This window comes from Gopherus flavomarginatus, chromosome 5, assembly GCF_025201925.1.
Source record: "Gopherus flavomarginatus isolate rGopFla2 chromosome 5, rGopFla2.mat.asm, whole genome shotgun sequence".
In the NCBI taxonomy this organism is placed as follows: Eukaryota; Metazoa; Chordata; order Testudines; family Testudinidae; genus Gopherus; species Gopherus flavomarginatus.
Window position 1 is genome coordinate 117,514,220 of NC_066621.1, and position 22,174 is coordinate 117,536,393.

The window sequence follows — 22,174 nt, forward strand, 5'->3', positions numbered from 1 at the left end:
TATCAAGTGTGAAAAATCAGGATTTGGGGGTAATATGTTGCCTATATAAGACAAACCTCCTAATATGGGGACAGTCTTAAAATATTGGTCACCCTAAGTGTATCAGATACACACACTTCTTTCAAATCCCTCTTCAGAACTCACTTCTGCCAAGCCTAGCAGTGCTGCCAACTGAGGGCAGGAAAAGTATCAACACCTCTCCCCGCCACCCATTTCATTAAAGCAACAAGCTTTAAGAGAGACTCAGCCTCTGGGTCTCAGAGTGGTGTGCACTGTTAAATCTGGGGCTTGTTTACGCAAGAAAGTTACATTGATGGTAGACTCCTGTGAGGCTACTAAAGAAGCTAGATAGTCTTGGAGTGAGAGGCAGAGTATTGTCATGGATCAAACACTGGCAAGGCTGGTAGAGCTGAAGGGGTACAACTTCTCTAGTGTGGACGCAGTTATGCAGGTATAAAGGTGTTCATACCAGAAAAGTTTATTCCCATAAGGAATGGGAAATAAGCAATAGTGGGTAAGGCATCTTAATATCGATGTATCTGTGTCCACACTGGAGGGGTTGTAGCATTGTAACTGTACAACTTTGGGCTAGTCGTTTGTCCCCATGAGAGAGTTGCACTGGTCTAACTTACAGTATTAACTGAAACCAATGAAGCTATAGATGTAATTGTTTTGTAAAAAATCACATGCCTGATTGACCTAGTTTTACTGGTGCATAACCTGTTTAGAGACCAGGCCTCAGTCCTGGTCTACCCAAGAAAGTTGTTTTTCTGTATGAACTAAGTTGTGATTTAAACAGATAAAGTTCTCCCAGTATCACACTCACACACTCCTCCCTTGTGGACATTCTTATTCTAGTATAAGGGTGTTTACACGGTGGTGGGATATGCTGATAAAACTTTCCCAAGTAGCGAAGGTCTGAATGCCTCAGAGCAGAGACCATATCTTCTGAGTATTTACAGAGATGAGCCTATGGTCAGTGCTTAACAAGTAATAACTAACAAGCTGCATACTCTGGCCATAGATGCATGTACAGACTGTGGAATGTTGTACAGTCGTACACAGTTGTTGCATGATCATGTAATGAAACAACTTATAACATAGACAGAAGGCCTGTCAAGTCCCCTCTGGTCCATCTACCAGGGCTAGCGCAGGTTTGGCCCCCACAGGAAATTTTCTAGGGGTTTGTAGTGACTCTTCCACATAACTGTTCACAACCTTTTTTCTCTTTCTCCTCCCTTTTGTTGGTCTTTTAGTTCTTACTTTAAACTTAAATTATCCCACAGTGTAAGTTATTATTTCTGGTCATTTCATTTCTGGGTAGGGAAGGAGAAAAATTAACCCAAACAATTTGATACATTGATACTTTTTATCAGGTGTGTTTTCCTTGGGTGGGGCTGACTTTGGATTGATTTGTATGCTTCCTCTGTTGATTTACATATGTGACTGTTAGGGGGTTTGGTTTGGTTTGGGTGTGGGGAGCTGGTTGGGGAGAGGAAAGCAGTTGCATATTTATTCCTTCTGGATCCAGTGTACTCAAGTTACATGTCAGACAGAGGTGAAAGTAAGCTGGTCCGGTACGGCGTACCAGCAAGAGCCAGTACGCCGTGCCGGACTGGACCGGCTTCCGCGGTGGTGATTTACAGGGCCCAGGGCTCCAGCCACTGTGGGGAGCCCCGGGCCCTTTAAAGAGCGGCGGGAGCTCCGGCAGCCGGGCTTGGGCAGGGATTTAAAGGCTCTGGGGCTCCCAGCCACAGCTGGAGCCCCAGGGCCTTTAGATCTTGAAAGGCCCTGCCTCTTCCGGTTGAGGCCATGCCTCTTCCAGTTGAGGCCACGCCCACTGCTCTGGACGCTGACATACCAGTAAATCCTTTAAGTTACTTTCACCCTGATGTCAGAAGACAGTTTCTCTCTCTGCTGATTCTGCAAACTCCAGCTGAGAGTCCAGCTGGGCTTTTACTGCCTCTTAAATAAGAATATAGCTGTTGATTCTGTCAATGCTGTGTGAGACAAAATCAAAGGCACCTTCTGCCCACCAATCCTCCTCACTCTGCTTAAACCCCTCTTCTTCCATGAATCTTTCCTTCACCCATCTCAATAATGATGGTTTCATATGCTCTTGTGCCCAACTTTTGGTCCACTACTGTTTTTGTGCTTCAATTCAGGCTCTCCAGGGAGGGATCTTGTCTTAATATTTGTTTAATAAAGTGTTGGGCACATTTCTGGCACTCTGTTGTTATTAACAGCGTCAGGCCTGGTAGGAGCAAAAATTTGTCATTGTAGTCAGCCAATATGACTCAGTGACATAGAGAGAGTGGAGATGGTAGGTAAGAAGAGCATGTTTTTATATAGTTACTTTTCTGACCACAGTTTAAAGATGACTGTGAGAATCTGAAATCTGTGTTAACTGACTTTGGGTTTTTTAAGCTTCTCAACTTTGTTACTTTAATAACAATTGCCAGAGAGACGGGGGACTGATAACAAGTCGTAGTCCACGCAGCAGACATTCCTGCCAGTGCAGTTGTGTGTAAGTAAACTTTATGTTTAAATTCGACAGACTTGCACACTTAGACATCAAGGTGTTTGGGATTAATCTAGGACTCTGATCTAGATTTTGATCTTGGATCAAGACTGTGGATGAGATTTGGATTTAGCTGACTCTTTCTTCAGTTTTTGTTGTTGTTTTCCCCCACTCCCCACCCAGACCCTTTGGTTGTGGGCCAGTTTTGGAGGCAGGCATATTCTTCAGCCTTTGTTTTAAGAACTGTTAATTACCGGCAGTTAATTATCACTACTCTCTCTGGACTGTGACATCCTCCTGGTTAGAGCATATCCCAGGAGGCTCAGAAGCTGGTATTTCTTGAGGCCTTTAGGGACATTCAAGAGACTGATTATTTGATCTTTTATTGATATGTCTGTCTCAGTTGCTAGGGCCCTGGCTTATGACCCATATCTTTTGACAACACTGTTGCCTACAGAATTCTGTAGCCTTTAGTAGCTGGGTAAAGCTACATATAAGAGATCAAACCCTGTTTGACACAACTCTGCTGTGTAATGAGTCAATGGTGGTTTTGTTACTAAATGTGAGAGAAATTCTTGGGCTGATTAGAGATGCTGTGATTGTGACTTGCAGGGAAATCCAAGGACAGTCTCACTGGTGGTGCAGGAACTAAGAAGGGCCATGAGAGCAGCTAGTGTGAGAAGGCCTTGGCAACAGGCATGGAGACAGCCCTGACCCAAAAGGAGGAAATGAAAAAGACAGAGTTTTATCTTTAGAAATGATTCAGAATAATGGATGATGAAAGTGGATGTCACACATTGTACACAGAGCCTGAAACAAATCTAATGGGAGACTGAGAAGGTTAGAGAAGGGAAATGCTAGGAAGTGGGGACCAGTGCACATGAAAAACATGACACCATTTCAGTGTCCATTAGAGTGGATGGAAATCTTTCCATTTATTTCAGAATAGATCAGGCCCACTTTGAGAACATTCTCACTGGCACTTGTGGATCCAGAGTTGTTTTTCCCATGTCCTGAATGTTATTCTGACTGACAAGTCACTGGGTTTCAATTGGCCACTCATATCTACCTATATTTGCAATATTTTAAGCATATTAATGGGCATTTACTTGATTTGGGGGTCACTTTGTGAGGGTGCTTGTTGTTTGTATTCCCATGGAGAGATTAGTGCTCCAGGTGCTTTATTAGATTAGTGTGAGCAAGGAGCTCATTAACTGAAGATACACAGGTTTGATTATTGGATCTTGGTTGGTTATGGGTAGGATAGAGGGGATTTAGCAGAGTGATTGAGGACCCAGGACCAGAGGCCTCTCAAGACAACATGCCACCCTAGGCAAAACTTCAGTGTGCCACCCTGCATCCTACACCCTAAAACAGAGGTTCTCAGCCAAGGGGACACGGACTTTCTATGGGGATGTGGTGAGCCTTCTGATGGTTCAATGGTTATGGCAGAAGTGGAGGGCCCAAGCACCAGGTCAGAGTGTTGGGGCAGGTTCCCTTGTCCTTTTTTGTCTCTGTTCAGAGTTTAGCAAAGCTGCAGTCACTTTAAAAATAACAGAATAATCTGAATTTCAATCTCATCTACAAACCATTGTTTTCTCCCTTACCTTTGCCCCTGCATTTTCCTCTCTCTTGGCTGTTATTTAACTTCGGTAAAGCATTTTGAAATACTTTTGTATCGAAGATACTAACGTTATGTTGTATCATCATTATAGGAACTACAGACCGACCTTTTGAGGTGCACTGGCAAAGCTGTGTAGGGCTGAGGACTGGGGCAGCAGGTGGAGCTGCAGGTCAGGAATAAGGTGTTTTGACAGAGCTGGGTTGTAGAAAGGTCTGCAACATTTTTGCCTGGCTTTAGGTAGCATTGTTTGTACTTCCCTTACATAGGGTGACCAGATGTCCCGATTTTATAGGGATAGTCCCGATTTTTGGGTCTTCTTCTTATATAGGCTCCTATTACCCCCCACCCCGTACCCATTTTTCACACTTGCTGTCTGGTGACCCTACCCTTACATGAGAATCAAACTTCGGCCCAATCATCTGAAGAGAAAGCTAAATCTAGAGGGGAAAAAAAGACAAACATACATGGTAGGAATTGAGCTGTGTCAGAGTCATACATTTAAGGTGGATTTTCTTCTCTCTTGAGGAGTGTTTGTCAGTGAGGATATAATGGAGCCAAAGTACCAATGCCAAGTACTCTGCTGTGCTTGTGAGTGACAGGGCTGGATTCCAAAGAGAAGTTGGACTCTCAGGTAGAGCACTATTCACCTCTAAGAGCATGTTCCATAGGGCAAATTCAAGCCCAATAAATCATACCCTCTGATACTGCAGCTTAACTCCTTTGCTCAGGAATGTGCTCCCTGAAAGATAGGCCATTACTCCCTTATACGTCAGGTGAACTTTGAGCTGCTTGTTCAAGGTTGGAAGGGAATTAATCCAATGTATAGCAAAGTCCACGTTGGAGGATTATGATGTTTAATGTTTATACAATACAGATAACACAATATCATTGAAATCAGCTGTAGATCATAAACCTGCTATAGACAATAAACTATCAACTTGTTCCTAGTGCCGGTGGTTATTAGTCCCCAGTGATGGCAGCTGACAATATTGACTGCAAATCCTTTTTAAAAGAAGCCAACCCTGAAGAAATCCACTTGTCTCCACTTGAGCACTATCGCAGAACAACGTTTGTAAATACCATAGGAGTAGAGCTGTATGGAGGACAGAAATTAGCTAATGTAACGCCAATATCTAAAAAGGGCTCTAGAGGTGATCCTGGCAATTACAGACCGGTAAGTCTAACATCGGTACCAGGCAAATTAGTCGAAACAATAGTTAAGAATAAAATTGTCAGACACATAGAAAAACAAAAACTGTTGAGCAATAGTCAACATGGTTTCTGTAAAGGGAAATCGTGTCTTACTAATCTATTAGTGTTCTTTGAAGGGGTCAACAAACATATGGACAAGGGGGATCCAGTGGACATAGTGTACTTAGATTTCCAGAAAGCCTTTGACAAGGTCCCTCACCAAAGGCTCTTACGTAAATTAAGCTGTCATGGGATAAAAGGGAAGGTCCTTTCATGGACTGAGAACTGGCTAAAAGACAGGGAACAAAGGGTATGAATAAATGGCAAATTCTCAGAATGGAGAGGGGTAATTAGTGGTGTTCCCCAAGGGTCAATCCTAGGACCAATCCTATTCAATTTATTCATAAATGATCTGGAGAAAGGGGTAAAGAGTGAGGTGGCAAAGTTTGCAGATGATACTAAACTACTCAAGATAGTTAAGACCAAAGCAGATTGTGAAGAACTTCAAAAAGATCTCAGAAAACTAAGTGATTGGGCAACAAAATGGCAAATGAAATTTAATTTAGATAAATGTAAAATAATGCACATTGGAAAAAACAACCCCAACTATACATACAATATGATGGGGGCTAATTTAGCTACAACGAGTCAGGAAAAAGATCTTGGCGTCATTGGGAATAGTTCTCTGAAGATGTTCACGCAGTGTGCAGAGGCGGTCAAAAAAGCGAACAAGATGTTAGGAATCATTAAAAAGGGGATAGAGAATAAGACTGAGAATATATTATTGCCCTTATATAAATCCATGGTACGCCCACATCTCGAATACTGTGTACAGATGTGGTCTCCTCGCCTCAAAAAAAAATATTCTAGCACTAGAAAAGGTTCAGAAAAGGGCAACTAAAATGATTAGGGGTTTGGAGAGGGTCCCATATGAGGAAAGTTTAAAGAGGCTAGGCCTCTTCAGCTTGGAAAAGAGGACTAAGGGGGTATATGATAGAGGTATATAAAATCATGAGTGATGTAGAGAAAGTGGATAAGGAAAAGTTATTTACTTATTCCCATAATACAAGAACTAGGGGTCACCAAATGAAATTAATAGGTAGTAGGTTTAAAACAAATAAAAGGAAGTTCTTCTTCGCACAGCGCACAGTCAACTTATGGAACTCTTTACCTGAGGAGGTTGTGAAGGCTGGGACTATAACAATGTTTAAAAGGGAACTGGATAAATTCATGGTGGCTAAGTCCATAAATGGCTATTAGCCAGGAAGAGTAAAGAATGGTGTCCCTAGACTCTGTTCATCAGAGGATGGAGATGGATCGTAGGAGAGAGATCACTTGATCATTGCCTGTTAGCTTCACTCCCTCTGGGGCACCTGGCATTGGCCACTGTCGGTAGACAGATACTGGGCTAGATGGACGTTTGGTCTGACCTGGTACAGCCGTTCTTATGTTCTTATGTTTAAATTCCGTTTCATGGAGGATTTCAAGATTTTGAAATATGGCTTTATTCTCAATCAGAATGAAAACCCAAAACTTAGAAATTCTCCCTGAAGGAAAACTCAGAAAGAAATAATTTTGGGTTGATCAGAATGTTTTGTTTGGACAAGATTGAAAAGTTTTGATTTTGACTTTTAAAATCCTTTGTTTTATTATAATATATAAAGTAAAAAAATTCAAAATCAAAAAGTTGTTTCAAAACAAAAAATATCAAAATGTTTCATTCAGAAAATGTCAAAACGGGACACTCTGACATTGTTGGAACTCAGTTTTCTTCCAAATATACATTCTGATGAAATTGGGTAAATTGGACAAAGCATTTAGATTAAAGGAACTTCACATTCTGACAAAATATGGTTCCATCGATGTTTCTCCAACACCTCTACGTTGGAACTTAGCCTCAGAAGGACAGGAGCTTGACTCCAAAACCTTGCGTGCACTGGTATTGAATGGGATAAAGCTTCTGGCTAGTGACTTGTTGCATGATGTCTTGACGATTAGAAGAGTTAACCTGCATCTAATACCTCAGCAGCATCAAGGCAGCAGGGTAGCCAACACACAAAGGATTCCAGCTCTGTTGTATGGTGTCCCAGATTGCACTGCATTAGGATTTCACAATTTGGAGTAAGGAAAGTGGAAGCTCAAATGCCACAGTTTTGCTGTTGCAGAGCAGAGACAAGACAGAGTTGTTGTTATGACTGGGCAGCCCTTCCTGTACTGATGTTCTTCCATCAACATAAATAAAGGAATCCATCCAACCTACATTAAGCCACATTCATGCTTTGTTTTTTTCCCTTTCTTCTTTCACACATGAAACCGAGGATGTTTTCCTGGCACTTGTGCTGAATTTGGTCTGATATTCATAGACTTGCCTCGAGAAGTGCTGTTCCTTTCTGCAGTGGGAAGCCAGAGTCTGCTCTAAACAGGCCTTCCCTCCCCAATCTATTATTCAGAGTGGGATGGGGAAGGTTCTCTTGGTCTAACCTTCCTATCCCTATTTAACTTTTCTCTTTTAGGGGTAGGGCCTGGACTAGGAGAATCTGCCCTCCTAATTCCCTTTCTTTATGCTCCCCTTCTGCACATTTGGGAAGTAGCTTTGTCCAGGAGAAGTTGCAACCTCTAGCTTATCTCCTTCAGTAAATTCCAATTCAATAATACTTTTTGGCATGATACCTATGATGAATGTGACAAATACGTAAGAGAGCCAACCCCCTGAGAGCTCTGTTAGAGGTGGATACAGTATCACAAGCATCTGCCAAGATGAGGCTTCAGTGTATTTGGATTTTTGTGTGACTTTGTGTCATTATTGCCCATACCTGATTCAGTTTGCTACATAGTGTAATGCTATCTCTCTCTCTTTCTTCACTTATTCCTCCTTGCTTTTAATTTAAGAGCCTTTTAAATTTCCTGACCATTTGAAACATCTTTTTTGCACTGGGTATTAGAGTAGATGGTGTGTGTGTGCCTCAGTTTTTCTTATTTCACTTTGTTTACAGTCATGATTGTCTTGAGTTATGCCTTGTATCTTCCACTTTTCACTCCTAGTTTATGGTCTCTGATATTGTATTTGGTGAAAGTCTGTCTTATGTCATCATAGCATAATATGCAGAAGTATCTACTAGCGTGATCATTCTGCATAAGGCTCTCCTATGCAGGAGTAATCAATTTTTTTTGTCAAGGTCCAAATTTGTTGGTCAAGGTATAGTCAAAGGCCAGACTCCAGATAAAATAATAAAAAAATTAACAACAATGATAATAAGAAGTAAATAAAAAGATTTTGAGGTCTGTTCAAAAGTATCTGGTGGTCCAGATTTGGCCTGCGGTCTGCCTATTGACTATTGCCGGTCTACTGTGTTTTAAGTGTTAGGGTATCTTGAGCATCAGTTGGCGTTGGATGAGGTTATTTGCGCCTACTGATCAGGAGCTTAGAAGTGCCCAGATCTAAGAGTAATGTATGTTTGCCTTTGGGTTTAGTTTGAATTGCTGGCACTCAGCAGTGGCTTTAGTTGAGATGGCACCAACTAAATGGGGAGGTGACCCAGTTCTGCTATGCAGCCATTGTTGCTGGTGTTCCTCTGTAGGCAGAGTGTTTATTCTCTGAATTGCAGAAGGGAGGGTTTTGTAGGATTTTTTTTTTAATCGCAATCAGTGTAAGCAGCTGGTAAAGTCAAGCCCCAGGCTTCACTGCCCTGCACTGCAATGGGTCGAGTTGTGCTGCCCATTGCTGTTGAAGTAGTTTTATCGGTGGGTTGTGTATCTCTAGCAGTGTCTTTCCAGAGCCTTCCTTTGACTTGCCACCTTAGCCAGCCTGCAGCCCCCGATCCCGATGGGTTTATTATGGACCCCAGGATGTGACCCTTGGGGCCTGCGCAACTTCCCCACGTCTCCAGGACCAAAGTTCAGGTCTTTCAGGTTCTGCGGACTTTTCCCGGGAGTGTCCGGTGGGACCCTGTAGAGCTCGGTGCTGCAGGGGCAACCTGCGCTGCAGAAGCTCCTCCCGCAGGTCACCAGCACGGAGTCAATGGCGCACGGGAAGGCGTGGCATGGCTTCCATGGCAACGGAAGAGCGGGGCCCAGCAGGGATCATTGTAGCCAGTCAACGTGGAGGGACGAGGGCTCGTTGGTCAGATAGCCAATCACAGCACCGCTCTCTAAGCCAATTAGCGCGACGTGTCCCGTGGAACGGCGTTCTGCTGACAGTGACAGTTTCAGAGGAGTGAGGGAGAGGGAACCAGCCTGGTGCGGGGCGCGGGGACCAGCGACCCCATAAGGAGCGGGGTAGGGGCCGGGCACGCGATGCGGGACAGCGCTGCGCAGGGGATGGGGAGCCCGTGTTGCCCGGCGTTTTCCCGGGGGGGCGGGGGGCCGGAGCCAGGCGAGAAGGGGCTGGCGTATCAAAAGACGCCTGAGCTCTTGGAGGGGGTGAAGCCAGTGCCTGGGTCACTGGAGGCCGAGACCCCCAATGGGCCTGCCCCTGTGGGGGACCCCGAGGTGCGCCTGTCCCTGCGCCGCTGGGCCGTGGTGGTGCTGTTCAGCTGCTACTCGCTCTGCAATGCCTTCCAGTGGATCCAGTACGGCAGCATCAACAACGTCTTCGTGCACTTCTACGGCGTGAGCACCTTCGCCATCGACTGGCTCTCCATGTGCTACATGCTCACCTACATCCCCCTTCTTTTCCCTGTGGCCTGGCTGCTGGACAAGAGGGGCCTGCGCCTCATCGCCCTCGCCGGTTCAGCCTTCAACTGCCTAGGCGCCTGGGTGAAGCTGGGCAGCATGAAGCCGCACCTCTTCCCTGTCACCGTCCTAGGGCAGGTCATCTGCTCGGTGGCACAGGTCTTCATTCTGGGCATGCCCTCGCGCATCGCCTCTGTCTGGTTCGGGTCCCATGAGGTCTCTACTGCCTGCTCCATCGCTGTCTTTGGGAACCAGGTAACCAGGGAACTAGGCCTCTCATTCCTAAATGCTTGGAACTTATGGTGTCCCCATTAAAATTGGGAGGTGAGAAGTAATGAAACTCACAGGTGACACTAAATTGGGAAAAGCTGCAACCTCCACTGAGGACACAGAAATGCGGCGAGATCTGGTGACATTAGAAATAACAGGCAGAGAGTCATCTGGAGAAAATATGGTTTGTATATTTGGCAGGAAATATACTTAGCTTGGCTATGACATTGCTAGAGAGAAACATAACTCTACTAATCCTAAAGAGAAAGAGGGATTTTTGAACATGGCACATGAGGGTATAATTAGAACAGATTCTGGGCTATATTGAGCTGTGATATTGTTTCCCAGGGAAAGAAACAGGAGCCCTATTGCTTGGGATATTTAAAATTAGACTGGAAAAAAGCTAGAAAATGTGTCAAAGGGCGCAGTCATGTGTTAGGCCTTATCTCATAGCTCTGCCTCTGATTTTTCTACTTCTGGTTTTGTTGATCCATAGTAAGGCAATGAGCTTCCCCAATAAGACATGCTACAGAGACTTTGCTTCTTTGCACAGGGATGGAGCAAACTCTTCTAAGCACTTTAATGCCAAGGCAGGTCAGTGAGGTGGTCGTGAATGACATTCCTGCAAGCTGTAACATTGTTCACGTGCAGCCAGGTCACCCTTGAAAAGAGAATATTTTTTTCTAACTTCTGAAACGAGATCAGGGAAATCACTTCTTGATATTTGCACCTGAATGCCTCACTGATGCACATTGCATGAAATAAATGCACCAGTAACAGTACAACATAGCTTTGGAAGGCAATTCATGCAGTATGAATATTAAAAGCAGAGGATCACTAAAACCAAACACAAGCTATTGGACTGGCACATGTCTTTAGTGACTAGGCAGTGTCCCAGATCTGCTAGTTCAGACCATAGGTGCGGTGCAATATGAATCGTTTGACATTCAGTCTGCTTTGAATATATATGAATATGAATATTTTGCCACTGCCTCATACACAGAACTATATAATGTCCTTCCTGCCCAGTAGGAGTGTCATAAACAGATAGCCAAGGGTTAATAGAACAGAAGTACTTCATGTCTCTTTTGCCTGTAAAGGCTTAAGTTCAGTGAGCCTGGCTGTCACCTGAGCAGAGGACCAATCAGGGGACAGGATACTTTCAAATCTTGAGGGAGGGAAGTTTTTGTGTGTGCTGTTAGTGTTTGGTGGTTGTTCTCTCTGGGGGCTCAGAGGGACCAGACGTGCAACCAGGTTTCTCTGCAATCTTTCCGATATAGGCTCTTATAAGTTCAGAATAGTGAGTACTAGGTAGATAAAGCGAGTTAGGCTTATGGTTGTTTTCTTTATTTGCAAATGTGTATTTGGCTGGAAGGAGTTCAAATTTGTATTTTGCTGAAAGGATTTTAATTTGTACTTGTATGCTTAGGCTGGGAGGGTATTCCCAGTGTCTATAGCTGAAAGACCCTGTAACATATTCCATCTTAAATTTACAAAGATAATTTTTACTGTTTTTTCTTTCTTTAATTAAAAGCTTTTCTTGTTTAAGAACCTGATAGTTTTTTTTATTCTGGTGTGAGACCCCAGGGGACTGGGTCTGGATTCACCAGGGAATTGGTGGGGAGAAAGGCTAATTTCTCTCTGTGTTAGGATTACTGTCTCTCAGGGAGAATCTGGGAGGGGGAAGAGAGAAGGAGGGGGGAAGATGCATTTTCCTCTCTGTTTAAGATTCAAGAAGTTTGAATCACAGTGATCTTCCAGGGTAACCCAGGGAGGGGAAGCCTGGGAGAGGCAATGGTGAGGGAAAGGGTTTACTTTCCTTGTGGTAAGATCCAGAGGGTCTGGGTCTTGGGGGTACCAGAGTGTACCAGGCACTGGAATTCCTGGTTGGTGGCAGCGCTACAGGTTCTAAGCTGGTAATTAAGCTTAGAGGAATTCATGCTGGTAGCCCATCTTTAGGATGCTAAGGTTCAGAGTGGGGAATTATACCATGACAAGGAGTGTGTCATGGGTTTGAGAAGGAAGCTGGGTGTGTGGGTGACTCCTGTCTAGCTGGCACACCACATAGTGCCACGGAAGCATGTAGAGCATTAAATGATGAGTCCTACCCCCCCAACCTGTTTTACTGCCTCTGCTGGAATTGCATCCAGTCTGCATACTACTAAGTCATCCCTGCTGAATATGCCTTACTCCTGGGATTCAATGTTACTTCTGAAGAGCAAATCAGTGAATGAATCTGATTGCACCACAGTTCAGGTATAATTTAAAAAAAATTTCCAGTAGAGAGAATCGAATTCTCCTCCCTTGGTCCCATTCACAGGGTCTCACCTGACTTTTCACTTAAAATGCCATGATCTGATCTCTGTTAAATCAAACACTGTCTATAGACTCAGGGGAGTTTCCAGAAACAGCGTAATCACTTCCAGCAAAGGCCCATCAGATTCATTTGTTTGCCCAGTGCTGCTTTCTCCCACTTTACTTTTCATAAAGCATTTTTGTCCAAATGGGGAAAATGAATAGATTTTTCCATTCTTTTCCCTGCAAATACACACAGTCCTGGGACATAGCACAGGGCTTATTTCAGATGGACCTTTATGGGATCTCCTTATTAAAATATTGGTGGCAATTCACTAGCCATAAGCCCAAAAGATCAGCATGTGATGATTTTTCCTGAGGCTCTATGTCCCAGAAGAAGAAGATAGGGAGAGCAGAGTCTCCAGAGGGCTTCTTAATAGCCTTCTACTGAATTCTTCAAGCAGTGTAAAAAGAATTCATGCTTCAGAACTGCCATGCTCTGTGGAGGGATCTCTGCTGAGATCCTGACAATGTCACCTGTAATCTGTAGCTGACTTGATACGTGGAGTTCTACAGTGACCCTCGCTCAGCTGAGCCGGGTGTGTGCAGGGGCACCCAGCCAGGATTTATCATTTTCCCTGCAGTATATTTATTTATCAGCTGCTCAAAGATCAGGCTGGTTGTTCTGACCCAGCATATGTGACAGGTGCTCTAAGTCAGCTTTGGTCTTCTAATGCCAAGAGGAAAATCTCAATCTCACTCTTCATTCCAGCTGGGAACACATGCTCTGGCAAAAATAGATAGCAGTAGGAGCATTGTTCTAAGAGTTCAGAGACTGAAGGAATAGGAGGCTGCTGGAACAGGGACCCATGTCCCGTGTATTTGAAAAATCTGTTTTGCACACTGTAAGGGCTGAACAAACTTATTCCTTGAGACCCAGGTGACTGAGCTGTTGGACTGAGTCTTTCTCTAAATACCATTAACGCCCAGATACCACAGTGGTGAGCGCAGGAGAAATATTTAGCTTGCTAGTGAGATTGTTTCCTTGTAAGTTCTGAAAGTCCTCCAGGGTTACGCTGATCGTCGGTCAGGAGCCATAGAAAGAAACCTGATAACTAACTGTTCCTCCTGACAATCTGGGCTGCTCATTTTCACCCTTGGTTAAACCACTGAACTGCTGAGCTGTGACCAGGTTTGTTTGCTCCCATTGGGCTTGCTGGCAGCTCTTTATCTGCTTGTTATGTGGAGTGCGAGGGGCACAAGATGAGCTGTTGCCAAGAGGGAGGGTATAATCGGAGCTTTGTGTTTTTTGCTAATGCGAAATAAAATGAAAAAAACATTAAAAAACCCATAAGATGAAATACCCCACAGCAGCGGCTCCTGTCTCAAGGGACTGGGCCTGTTTCCTGGCTCTGGCTGTTGCGTTCTGGTACATGGTCATAGCGTTTCTCGGATTTGTCTGGCCCCCTTGAGGTAGCTCACTGGTCCAAATATGAGTGAGTGGCATTGTGACCAAGTACATGGGGTAACAGCCCCACTCACTCAGATTTGTCCCATCCAGTCCCCTCATCATCACCGCAGAGGAACAACTGGGCCAAACCTGAGTAACACTGAGACCCCGAGGTGGGAAGCTGAGCCCAGCACCCAGGACAGGAGACACTGCTGCTGGATGAGCATGGGATGGGCTTGCTCTGCAACCTGCACTCAGGGCCTTCCCTCTTCCCTGGGGCAGGACCCAACACCCTCTACCATTCCCCCTAGGGTCTCCTGCCTCCCTGGAGACAGGACCCGACATCCCTCCCCACTCCCTGGGTCTCCCACCTCGTTGGGGGCTGGACTCAACACCCTCTGCTCCCTCTCTCTTAGTCTCCCACCTCCCCAAGGGCAGTACCCAGTACCCTCTGCCCCTCTCTCTTGGTCTCCCACATCCCCAGGGGCTGGACTTGACACCTGCTCCCTAGGTCTCCCACCTCCCTGGTGCTGGACTTGAGCTGTAGAGCGGGGGGAATAGATAAGATGAAATAACAAGAAATTCCTGAAAATAAAACAATTGTAGAAAATCAAAAGAATTTCAGGGGGTTCTAATGTGCAATCCTCTCTCTTTCTGTTACCTTAAGGTGAGAGCATCTGTGTTTCTATGATTCCTCTTTCCTGCTGCCACCTCTGGAGTCTGCTTCTATGTCAGACTGGGGTTGGACCCTGCTTTTGGTTCTTGCCCTGCCACTCAGGTCGTGCATGTTCTGACACCAAGGAAAGACACAACTGATGGGTCTGAAGTAAGGACGCTGCAGAAGAGTGCTTGCCTATCTGTGGGAAGATTTTTCCTCTGCCCTTATTCTGTCCCTTATGAGTAGTTGAAGACATTGATGTGGATGGGTAGGTGTGATGCTTTGTACCTCAGGGGAACACTCAGCTCTCCCATATTAATCCTTGTAAAATGATTGTGTGGTATCCAATGCAAAGTTTGTCATGCCAGGTGTCTTCGAAAGGCTTATGATGCACTGAGCATTGTTTTTATAGTGATGTTATAGTAATTGTTGTTACAGTAATGTTATAGGTTGTAATTTCATGTATATAGTTATGAGGCTGAAAAGGTGTCTTCATGGCTTAAAATAAGCCCAGGCAAAACTCTCCAGAAGCAGAGGGGTAGTTCATACCTCATCAGGGCATGTATGGGACAAACCCAGCCCAGCCTCACAGGAACAAAGGACGCTGGCCTAGACAACAACAAAGGGTCTGTTGGACTCTTAAGTGAGTCACCCCCCTTCCTTTGGTCAGTTTGAGGGACTGCGATGAGGTAATGCTCACCTGAAGGGCAGGGACAAAGCCAAGAGGGATGAAAGGACATGATAAAAGGGAGAGACGTTTGCCATGCTCTTCCTCTGTCTTCCACTCCATCTACAGACATCACTACCAAGCGGCTGATGTGCTGATCAAAGGGAAGAGCCTGGCTGTAGGGCAACCAGCCAGCCTAAAGTGAGAAGGATCTAAGTTTGTAAGGGCATTAAAAGTGTTAAGATCAGCTTAGAATGCATTTTGGTTTTATTTCATTTGACCAAATCTGACTTATCGTGCTTTGACTTATAATCATTTAAAATCTATCTTTGTAGTTAATAAATCTGTTTGTTGGTTCTACCTGAAGCAGTGCATTTGGTTTGAAGCCTGTCGGAGACTCCTCTTGGTTTAACAAGCCTGGTGCATATCAATTTTTTTGTTAAATTGACAAACTCATATAAGCTTGCGGCGTCCAGTGGGCATAACTGGACACTGCAAGACGGAGGTTCCTAGGGTTTTGTCTGGGACCAGATATTGGCTAGTGTCATTTGGTTGCACAATCCAAGGAACAGCTTACGTGCCAGACGCTGTGCGCGAACAGCCCAGAAGTGGAGGTTCTCACAGCAGAGCATGGGAAAGCTGGCTCCCAGAGTCAAGGCTTGGAGTGACCTAGCAGATCACCAGTACGGATAACACCAGGGGAACATCGCAGTAGGAAGGAGCGTTTTTGGCCCTGGGAAGAAGGCAGCCACTTGATGTGTTCTTAGGTGGAGTCACTGTGCTGGCTCTGAGGAGCCTGGACTGCACTGCAGCTGGTGATCTAGGGCTTCCAAGGTGGAAGCTGCTGGGGAAAAGCAGGATTTTTGTGTATTAGGGAAGAATCCCAGCCCCACTCTGATAAGCTGGGCTGTTACATCCCAGTCTCACAGATCAGTTGCTTCTGTACAGGGTAACTTCACAGCACTGTTTGTACCATGCCTACAACTCTGCTTAACGTCTCACTGCACAGGTGCATCTTTCCCTAAGAATTTTCACTGCAGAATAGTGCATTCCACTAAAAGCCTGATAAATGGCCAGGATCTCATGCTGTGGGTTTCTGCTCCTTCAAGCAACCTACTAGTCGTCATTTTCCTCTACCAGCTCAGCAGCTCCTGCCTTCTAAATGAGGTCTGATTTGATGTGGGCAGAATAGGGGGATGGTTAATTGGGAAGTGAGACAGACTTCCCTTCCCTCCAGAGCACAGGTGCTAACTTTTATTTTTCCTGGTGGGTGCTCCACCCCTGCTCCACTCGGAGGCCCCGGCCCCACTCCACCCCCTCCCCCAAAACCCCCCACCCACCCACCGCTCGCTGTTCTCCGCCCTCACCCAAGTGCCCCCTGCCAGCTGCTGAACAGCTGTGTCAGGGAGTGCTCAGCACCCACCAAATTTTTTTGGTGGGTGCTTTAGCCCCGGAGTCAGCACCTATGCTCCAGAGTCTGTGCCAGACTTCCTCATGGATTACCTCCATTAGAGCAGGTATGGCTTTAATGTGGGACCACAAAGGGGCAAGAGGTGGCCTGAGTGACCGAACCCTCTCTGGCAGCCACGCTTCCAGATTCTGCAGGAGGGTGGGGGGTCAGAGCACTCGGATTAGAGAACACTCTAATGAGCACTTGTACATTCTGGTCTCTAATTTTCAGGGAGTGTCTGGGCCCACATTGGAGGGTGTGTCAGGGCCAGGCAAAGACATGGCTTCTCCAGGAATGTTTAGATTTCTATAAACAGTCTAGGCATTGGAGCCTGAGATGAAGCTTCCTTTGTATTTCATCTGACTTGCTACTCCCAGCCACACACCAGCCTCAGACAGAGCCACAGCTGACTTTCTGGTCTGCGGAGGAGCTCTCTGAATGGCTGCAGTATTTCTTTTGGCGAGTGGAGGGGCTGCCCCAAGCCTCTTAGACACTAGTACTGTTTGCTCCCTGTGTAGCTGTAGTGAGTCTTTGAAAGTCATGCATTCCTCACCCCTTCCCCAAAGAGTGAGCATCTCCCTGCTGACCCTCTCAGCATCCGCTGCCTAGCCAAAAACTGCTCTCAGATCTCACTCCCTCCCCGCATCCCCGTTCGCTGGTTCTGCTCTCATGCTGGGATGTTGCTGCATCATGTTGCTGCTGTTTATAAACTGGGAGAAGGGAAGGTGCATCCCTGACTCAGCTGAGTCAAAGGCAAATACAGCAGAAGTGGAACTGAGAGGGCCAGAGTGACTGGCACAGAGCAAGGGGCTCTCTTCTATGATGTCAGCAAGGTCACAAGAAGCAGAAGTGTGATTGAGCAGGAGCCAGGGAGTTTATTCTATTCCCAGGAGAGCTCTAGCTATTGAGATATAAGGTTTGATGTTTCTTTTCCAGTGATGGTGAAGACACACAAGACCCGTGAGCCCTAGCTTTTCATCTCACGGGGCCTGAGTTCAAGTGCTGTCTTTGTTCATAAAAAAAGAAAGGAAATTGGTTCAATTTTGTTTAAATTTTTCCTCCTCCCAAAGCACCACACAAAGTAGATGATTATTGGTCACTCTGTGAGAAGTCTAGCAGGGGAGTGCCATGGGACAGAGGAGAGCTGAGATGTGTTGGCAGAGGAGTATAAGGGCCCAGGTCTAGAATAACAGGCATGGACTGAGTTGTACCAGCAGAACTTTTGGATGCATCTTGCACCTGACCTGCATGTACTTACTATGCTTGGATCTGGCAAGCGCTCCATACTCCTATTCAAATCTCAAGCCTATTGTCAAACTCTAGGATCCCAGCAGGCAGCTGGGACTCCTTTCTCTACTTGAAATGATTTAGCTACTGGAACTGAAGTTTGTGATGCAGGTGAATTTTTCTATGGAGTGAGCCAACGAAACTTGACAAAGCCAGAGATGTTTTTCTGCTCTAGGATGTAGCATTCAGTTGGCCTGTAAACTCTGAAACCCTAGAGAGGCCACCAGACCTTTTCCATCTGTGCTTACTGAGTGTTTTGGATGATTAACTATAGGAGAGCAATAGGGACCATTTGTTGCACCATCTTACGGCTTCCTGTTAATTCAGAGGGATTTAATTGGAATTTGTCTGGCTCATTTGTGGTCAATTTGCCAAGCTTGAGAGTCCATGGCTTCTTGCTGCTGTGGTGATATGTGCACTGGAAACACACAGAGAGATCTGAGAGGTGACTGACTGGATATGTGCCTTAATGAGGGTGCAGAAGAGTAGAGCAGCACTATGCCTGCTTGGAATGAGTTCCCAGACAAGGCATGAAGGAAGCTTCAGAGCATTCTGGGATGCCAGTTTCTCTGCTCTGGACTAATCTCCGTACAATAGGAAAACATTCATCTGGGAGTAGCTCTCAACTAACCTCACTCAGGAAACTTTCTTTGGCAAGAGGCATTTGCAAGCTAACAGCCCATCTTGGGGGCATGATTATCTTTGGTGTCTTTTAGGGAGGGGGGCTTGCTGCCCCTTTTTAACCAGGTGATGCCTATCTACCTAATCTGTATCTATTTCTTTGGTCTGTGACACCCCCACCCCTCCAAAATATCAGAATCTTTCAAACATGTATCTTACCAACACCCTGGAGTGCTAAATACCATTGTCCCCATTTTACAGATGGAGGGACTGAGACACAGACAGGGGTGGCTCTAGGGATTTTGCCGCTGGTCCCGCGGCTTCGGTGGACCTCCCGCAGGTGTGCCTGCGGAGGGTCCACTGGTCCCGCAGCTTCAGACCCTCCGCAGGCACGCCTGTGGGAGGTCCTCCGAAGCCGCGGGACTAGCGGACCCTCCGCAGGCACACCGCTGGAGGCAGCCTGCCTGCCACCCTCGCGGCACCGGCAGAGCGCTCCCCATGGCTTGCTGCCCCAAGTACGCGCTTGGTGTGCTGGGGCCTGGAGCCGCCCCTGGACACAGAGAGACTTGCCCAAGATCATGGAGTGAATCTAGGGTAGAACTGGGAACAGAACCCAGCTCTGAGTCACAGTCCAGTATCTAACCACAACAACCCCTTCCTCCCCTTCTGCTCCCCAGACCCCATCAAGTGCCGCTCTGCTTTTTGCTTTTAATCCTGCTTTTCTCCCCAGTAATGTGCAGGCCATGATCTGGATTTGCATTTGTGAAGAAGCTGTGGCTATTGTGTGTTGTGCTAGAGCTTGGGATCCTAGGAACTGAGGGTAGGTATGATTTGCTTAGAACATAGTGCTGACTCCCAGCCTATGGAACTGTCCATATGTGGCTTGGCAGCAGGACTGAACCCTTTCTCAGGAAACTGTTAGCTCCGCACAGTTTTGTCACAATGGCAGTGAAATGGCTCTCTTTCCTCTCCTCTGTGGTGATTGTAATTTGGGAGATGGTGGTAATAAAAGGATCGGTTGCACGAATACATTCTATTTTCCCCTCCACTGGGCAACACATTCGCCTGAGCAAAGGTTGGGTAGTACTCTTACTTCAGTCAATCCAAGCACAGCCTGTCTGTGCAGCCAAAACAATAGAGCTTAGCAGTGGTGGTGGAGCTTGCATGTGGCTGAAACTGGTCACAACCAGGCTGAGAAACTGTTTTAGCTTAGATCTCTACCAGGGCTAGAGCAAGGTGTCTTAGCAGGCCACTAGGCTGAACTGTGTTACAACCTGGTTGACCCACTATAGAATTTAGCAACAATTGTAACCTTCTGTTATTTCTGTCGTGCATATAGCACAGACTCTGTGGGGGTTGGGAGGCTGCTGGACCGTCTTGCGTGTGATCATGTTTCCTCTAACCATGCAGTTCCTATAATGTATTTGCACTATGTCCAGCTTCACATGGCCCAACCTACATGTGGTGCTACTGGAGCCCTGCCCTTTTCCATCTGTTACTTTAGGGTGCTGCAGAACTCTATTTGTAAGAGTTTGACTGGTGTTGACTCCAGCAAGTGTCTGGGTTTTGAAACGTAGTCCTGAGCCACATACTCCACATGCAGGGGCTTCTTTCTCACTAAATCAGCCTTTTGCAATCCTAGATCAATGCTTCTCAGAATGGGTCACATGTGTCCCGGGGTGGGGCGGGGGCAGCAAGGGAGATGGATTCCCAGATCAATGAAACTACGTTTTCCCTGTTGTAAAATGTAACTGGTAATGATGAAACAATGTATTTTACACTAGCTTATATGGGCTGGAATAGAGCTACATTTCATTCTGATTGTAAAAGGGTTCTACCCTCAGCCCATCTGAACAGACCAGATGCCCCTGGATGAGGTACTGCTTTGTGCTTTTAGACTGTTAGCTGTTTGGAGCAGGACTCTGTTGGTGCTAGGCACTGCACAAAAAGAAATCATAAGAAACCTGTTTCTTGAGGGGGAAGGATAGCTCACTGGTTTGAACATTGGCCTGCTTAAACCCAGGGTTGTGAGTTCAATCCTTGTGGGGGCCATTTAGGGAACTGGGGTAAAAATCTGTCTGGGGATTGGTCCTGCTTTGAGCAGGGGGTTGGACTAGATGACCTTCTGAGGTCCCTTCCAACCCTAATATTCTATGATTTGGCCAGCTTGTGCTCCACAGATCTGAAAAATTATCTGTCTCTTGATAACTAACAGTTACTATATTCAGACTTGAAACTTGGTGGATTCTTTAATGTCTTGCCAGTTCTCCATATTTTATTGAGAACCCTGTGCCAATTGGTATTTTTCTTTAATCCCCAGCTTCTGAAGCCAAGGGAGTATGAGAATCTCACCTTTTTCCCCCTCTAAGATGAAACTAAGTTTCTAAACTGCTTGGCCATGGAGAAAAGCTTGAAAATGTGATCACTTAAGTGCTGGTAATCCAGAAGGCAAATAAAGACCCAAAATATGTTCATTTTTAAAAAATCATGATTTTTAAGATTATCTCATTTTTATGGGACCTGATTGATGATTTGTAAATGCATTTGAACATTCCCCTGGCTCCCCTTCAAATACTGGGATAATCTTCTTTTTTTTTTTTCCTCCCTAGCAGTTGCTACTCTATAAGTTCCTTGAGGGAAATGTTAGCATTCTGGGTTAAATGCAAGGCCTTCAAATACTCTTATTGGCTCAGATCTGGTGTTGTCTGCAACCTGTTCCCAGCAATTGCATGTATGCTCGTTGTTGTGCTGCTCTGTCTGTTCCAGTGCATAGGCTCTGCCTGAAATTTCATGGTACCTGCTGGAAGTTACTAGTCTGCCTGTAGGATAGTGACAGATACTTCTCCCCAGAGAGTGGACACAGTGCGGCTTTTTTTGGCTTCTGAAAGACTTCAGTTTGAGGCACCATTGTGCACAGTTGGCTGGAATGCTGGGCTAGCATACAATGTTATCTTGGTATAAGGCACTGGCTCTATCCAGCTCAACGGTTTAAAAATGAATGGAGTTTAACAACCACCAAGAGAAGCTGCTGGTGCCCCCTGTAGTTGTAAGGCAATAAGCAGCCCTTCTGCCGGTGAGTGGGATGGGGGGAATGGGAGGGCCTAGCAAGTCTTTTTGTCAGTGGCCAACCCAGAGGCAGGGGATGAGGGCAAGACACTGGAACAATTTGTATAGTGGGGGTGCTGAAAGCCATTGAACCAAACTGTAAACCCTGTATGTGAGGGAAGCCATGTATTTGGTTGCTATTACTATTTCAAGCTGGGAGGGGATGCTGTGCCCCCAGCCGCCATCATTCCAGCATCCCCAGAAGAGAATGTGTGTGTTAGTGGCTAATGTATTCTCAGCCCCTGGGGGAAGCTGAGTGGGAATCAGGCCATGTCTTTAATCACTCACCTGGGAGCAGAGAGGTGGCAGGATTGCTGCCTGGCTGGCGTTATGGAGACCAGAGCCTGTATCTGTAGCTGGCTTA

General features: G+C 45.9%; 1 protein-coding gene across 5 annotated transcripts in view; it reads left to right on the forward strand.

Moving 5' to 3' along the window:
- Positions 1-9,629: 9,629 nt before the first annotated feature.
- The window catches only part of FLVCR2 (FLVCR heme transporter 2), a 64,905-nt gene continuing 52,360 nt past the window's right edge, over positions 9,630-22,174 (forward strand). For 4 of the 5 annotated variants that reach the window (XR_007774703.1, XR_007774704.1, XM_050955708.1 and 1 more), the window contains exon 1: positions 9,630-10,262. Coding sequence is in view for 2 of the 5 variants with exons in the window: in XM_050955708.1 (XP_050811665.1) it covers positions 9,630-10,262 (633 nt within the window). In the remaining 3 variants the exon portion in view is untranslated. The remainder of the gene's footprint in view (positions 10,263-22,174) is intronic. The other variant, XR_007774705.1, reaches the window with a different exon arrangement.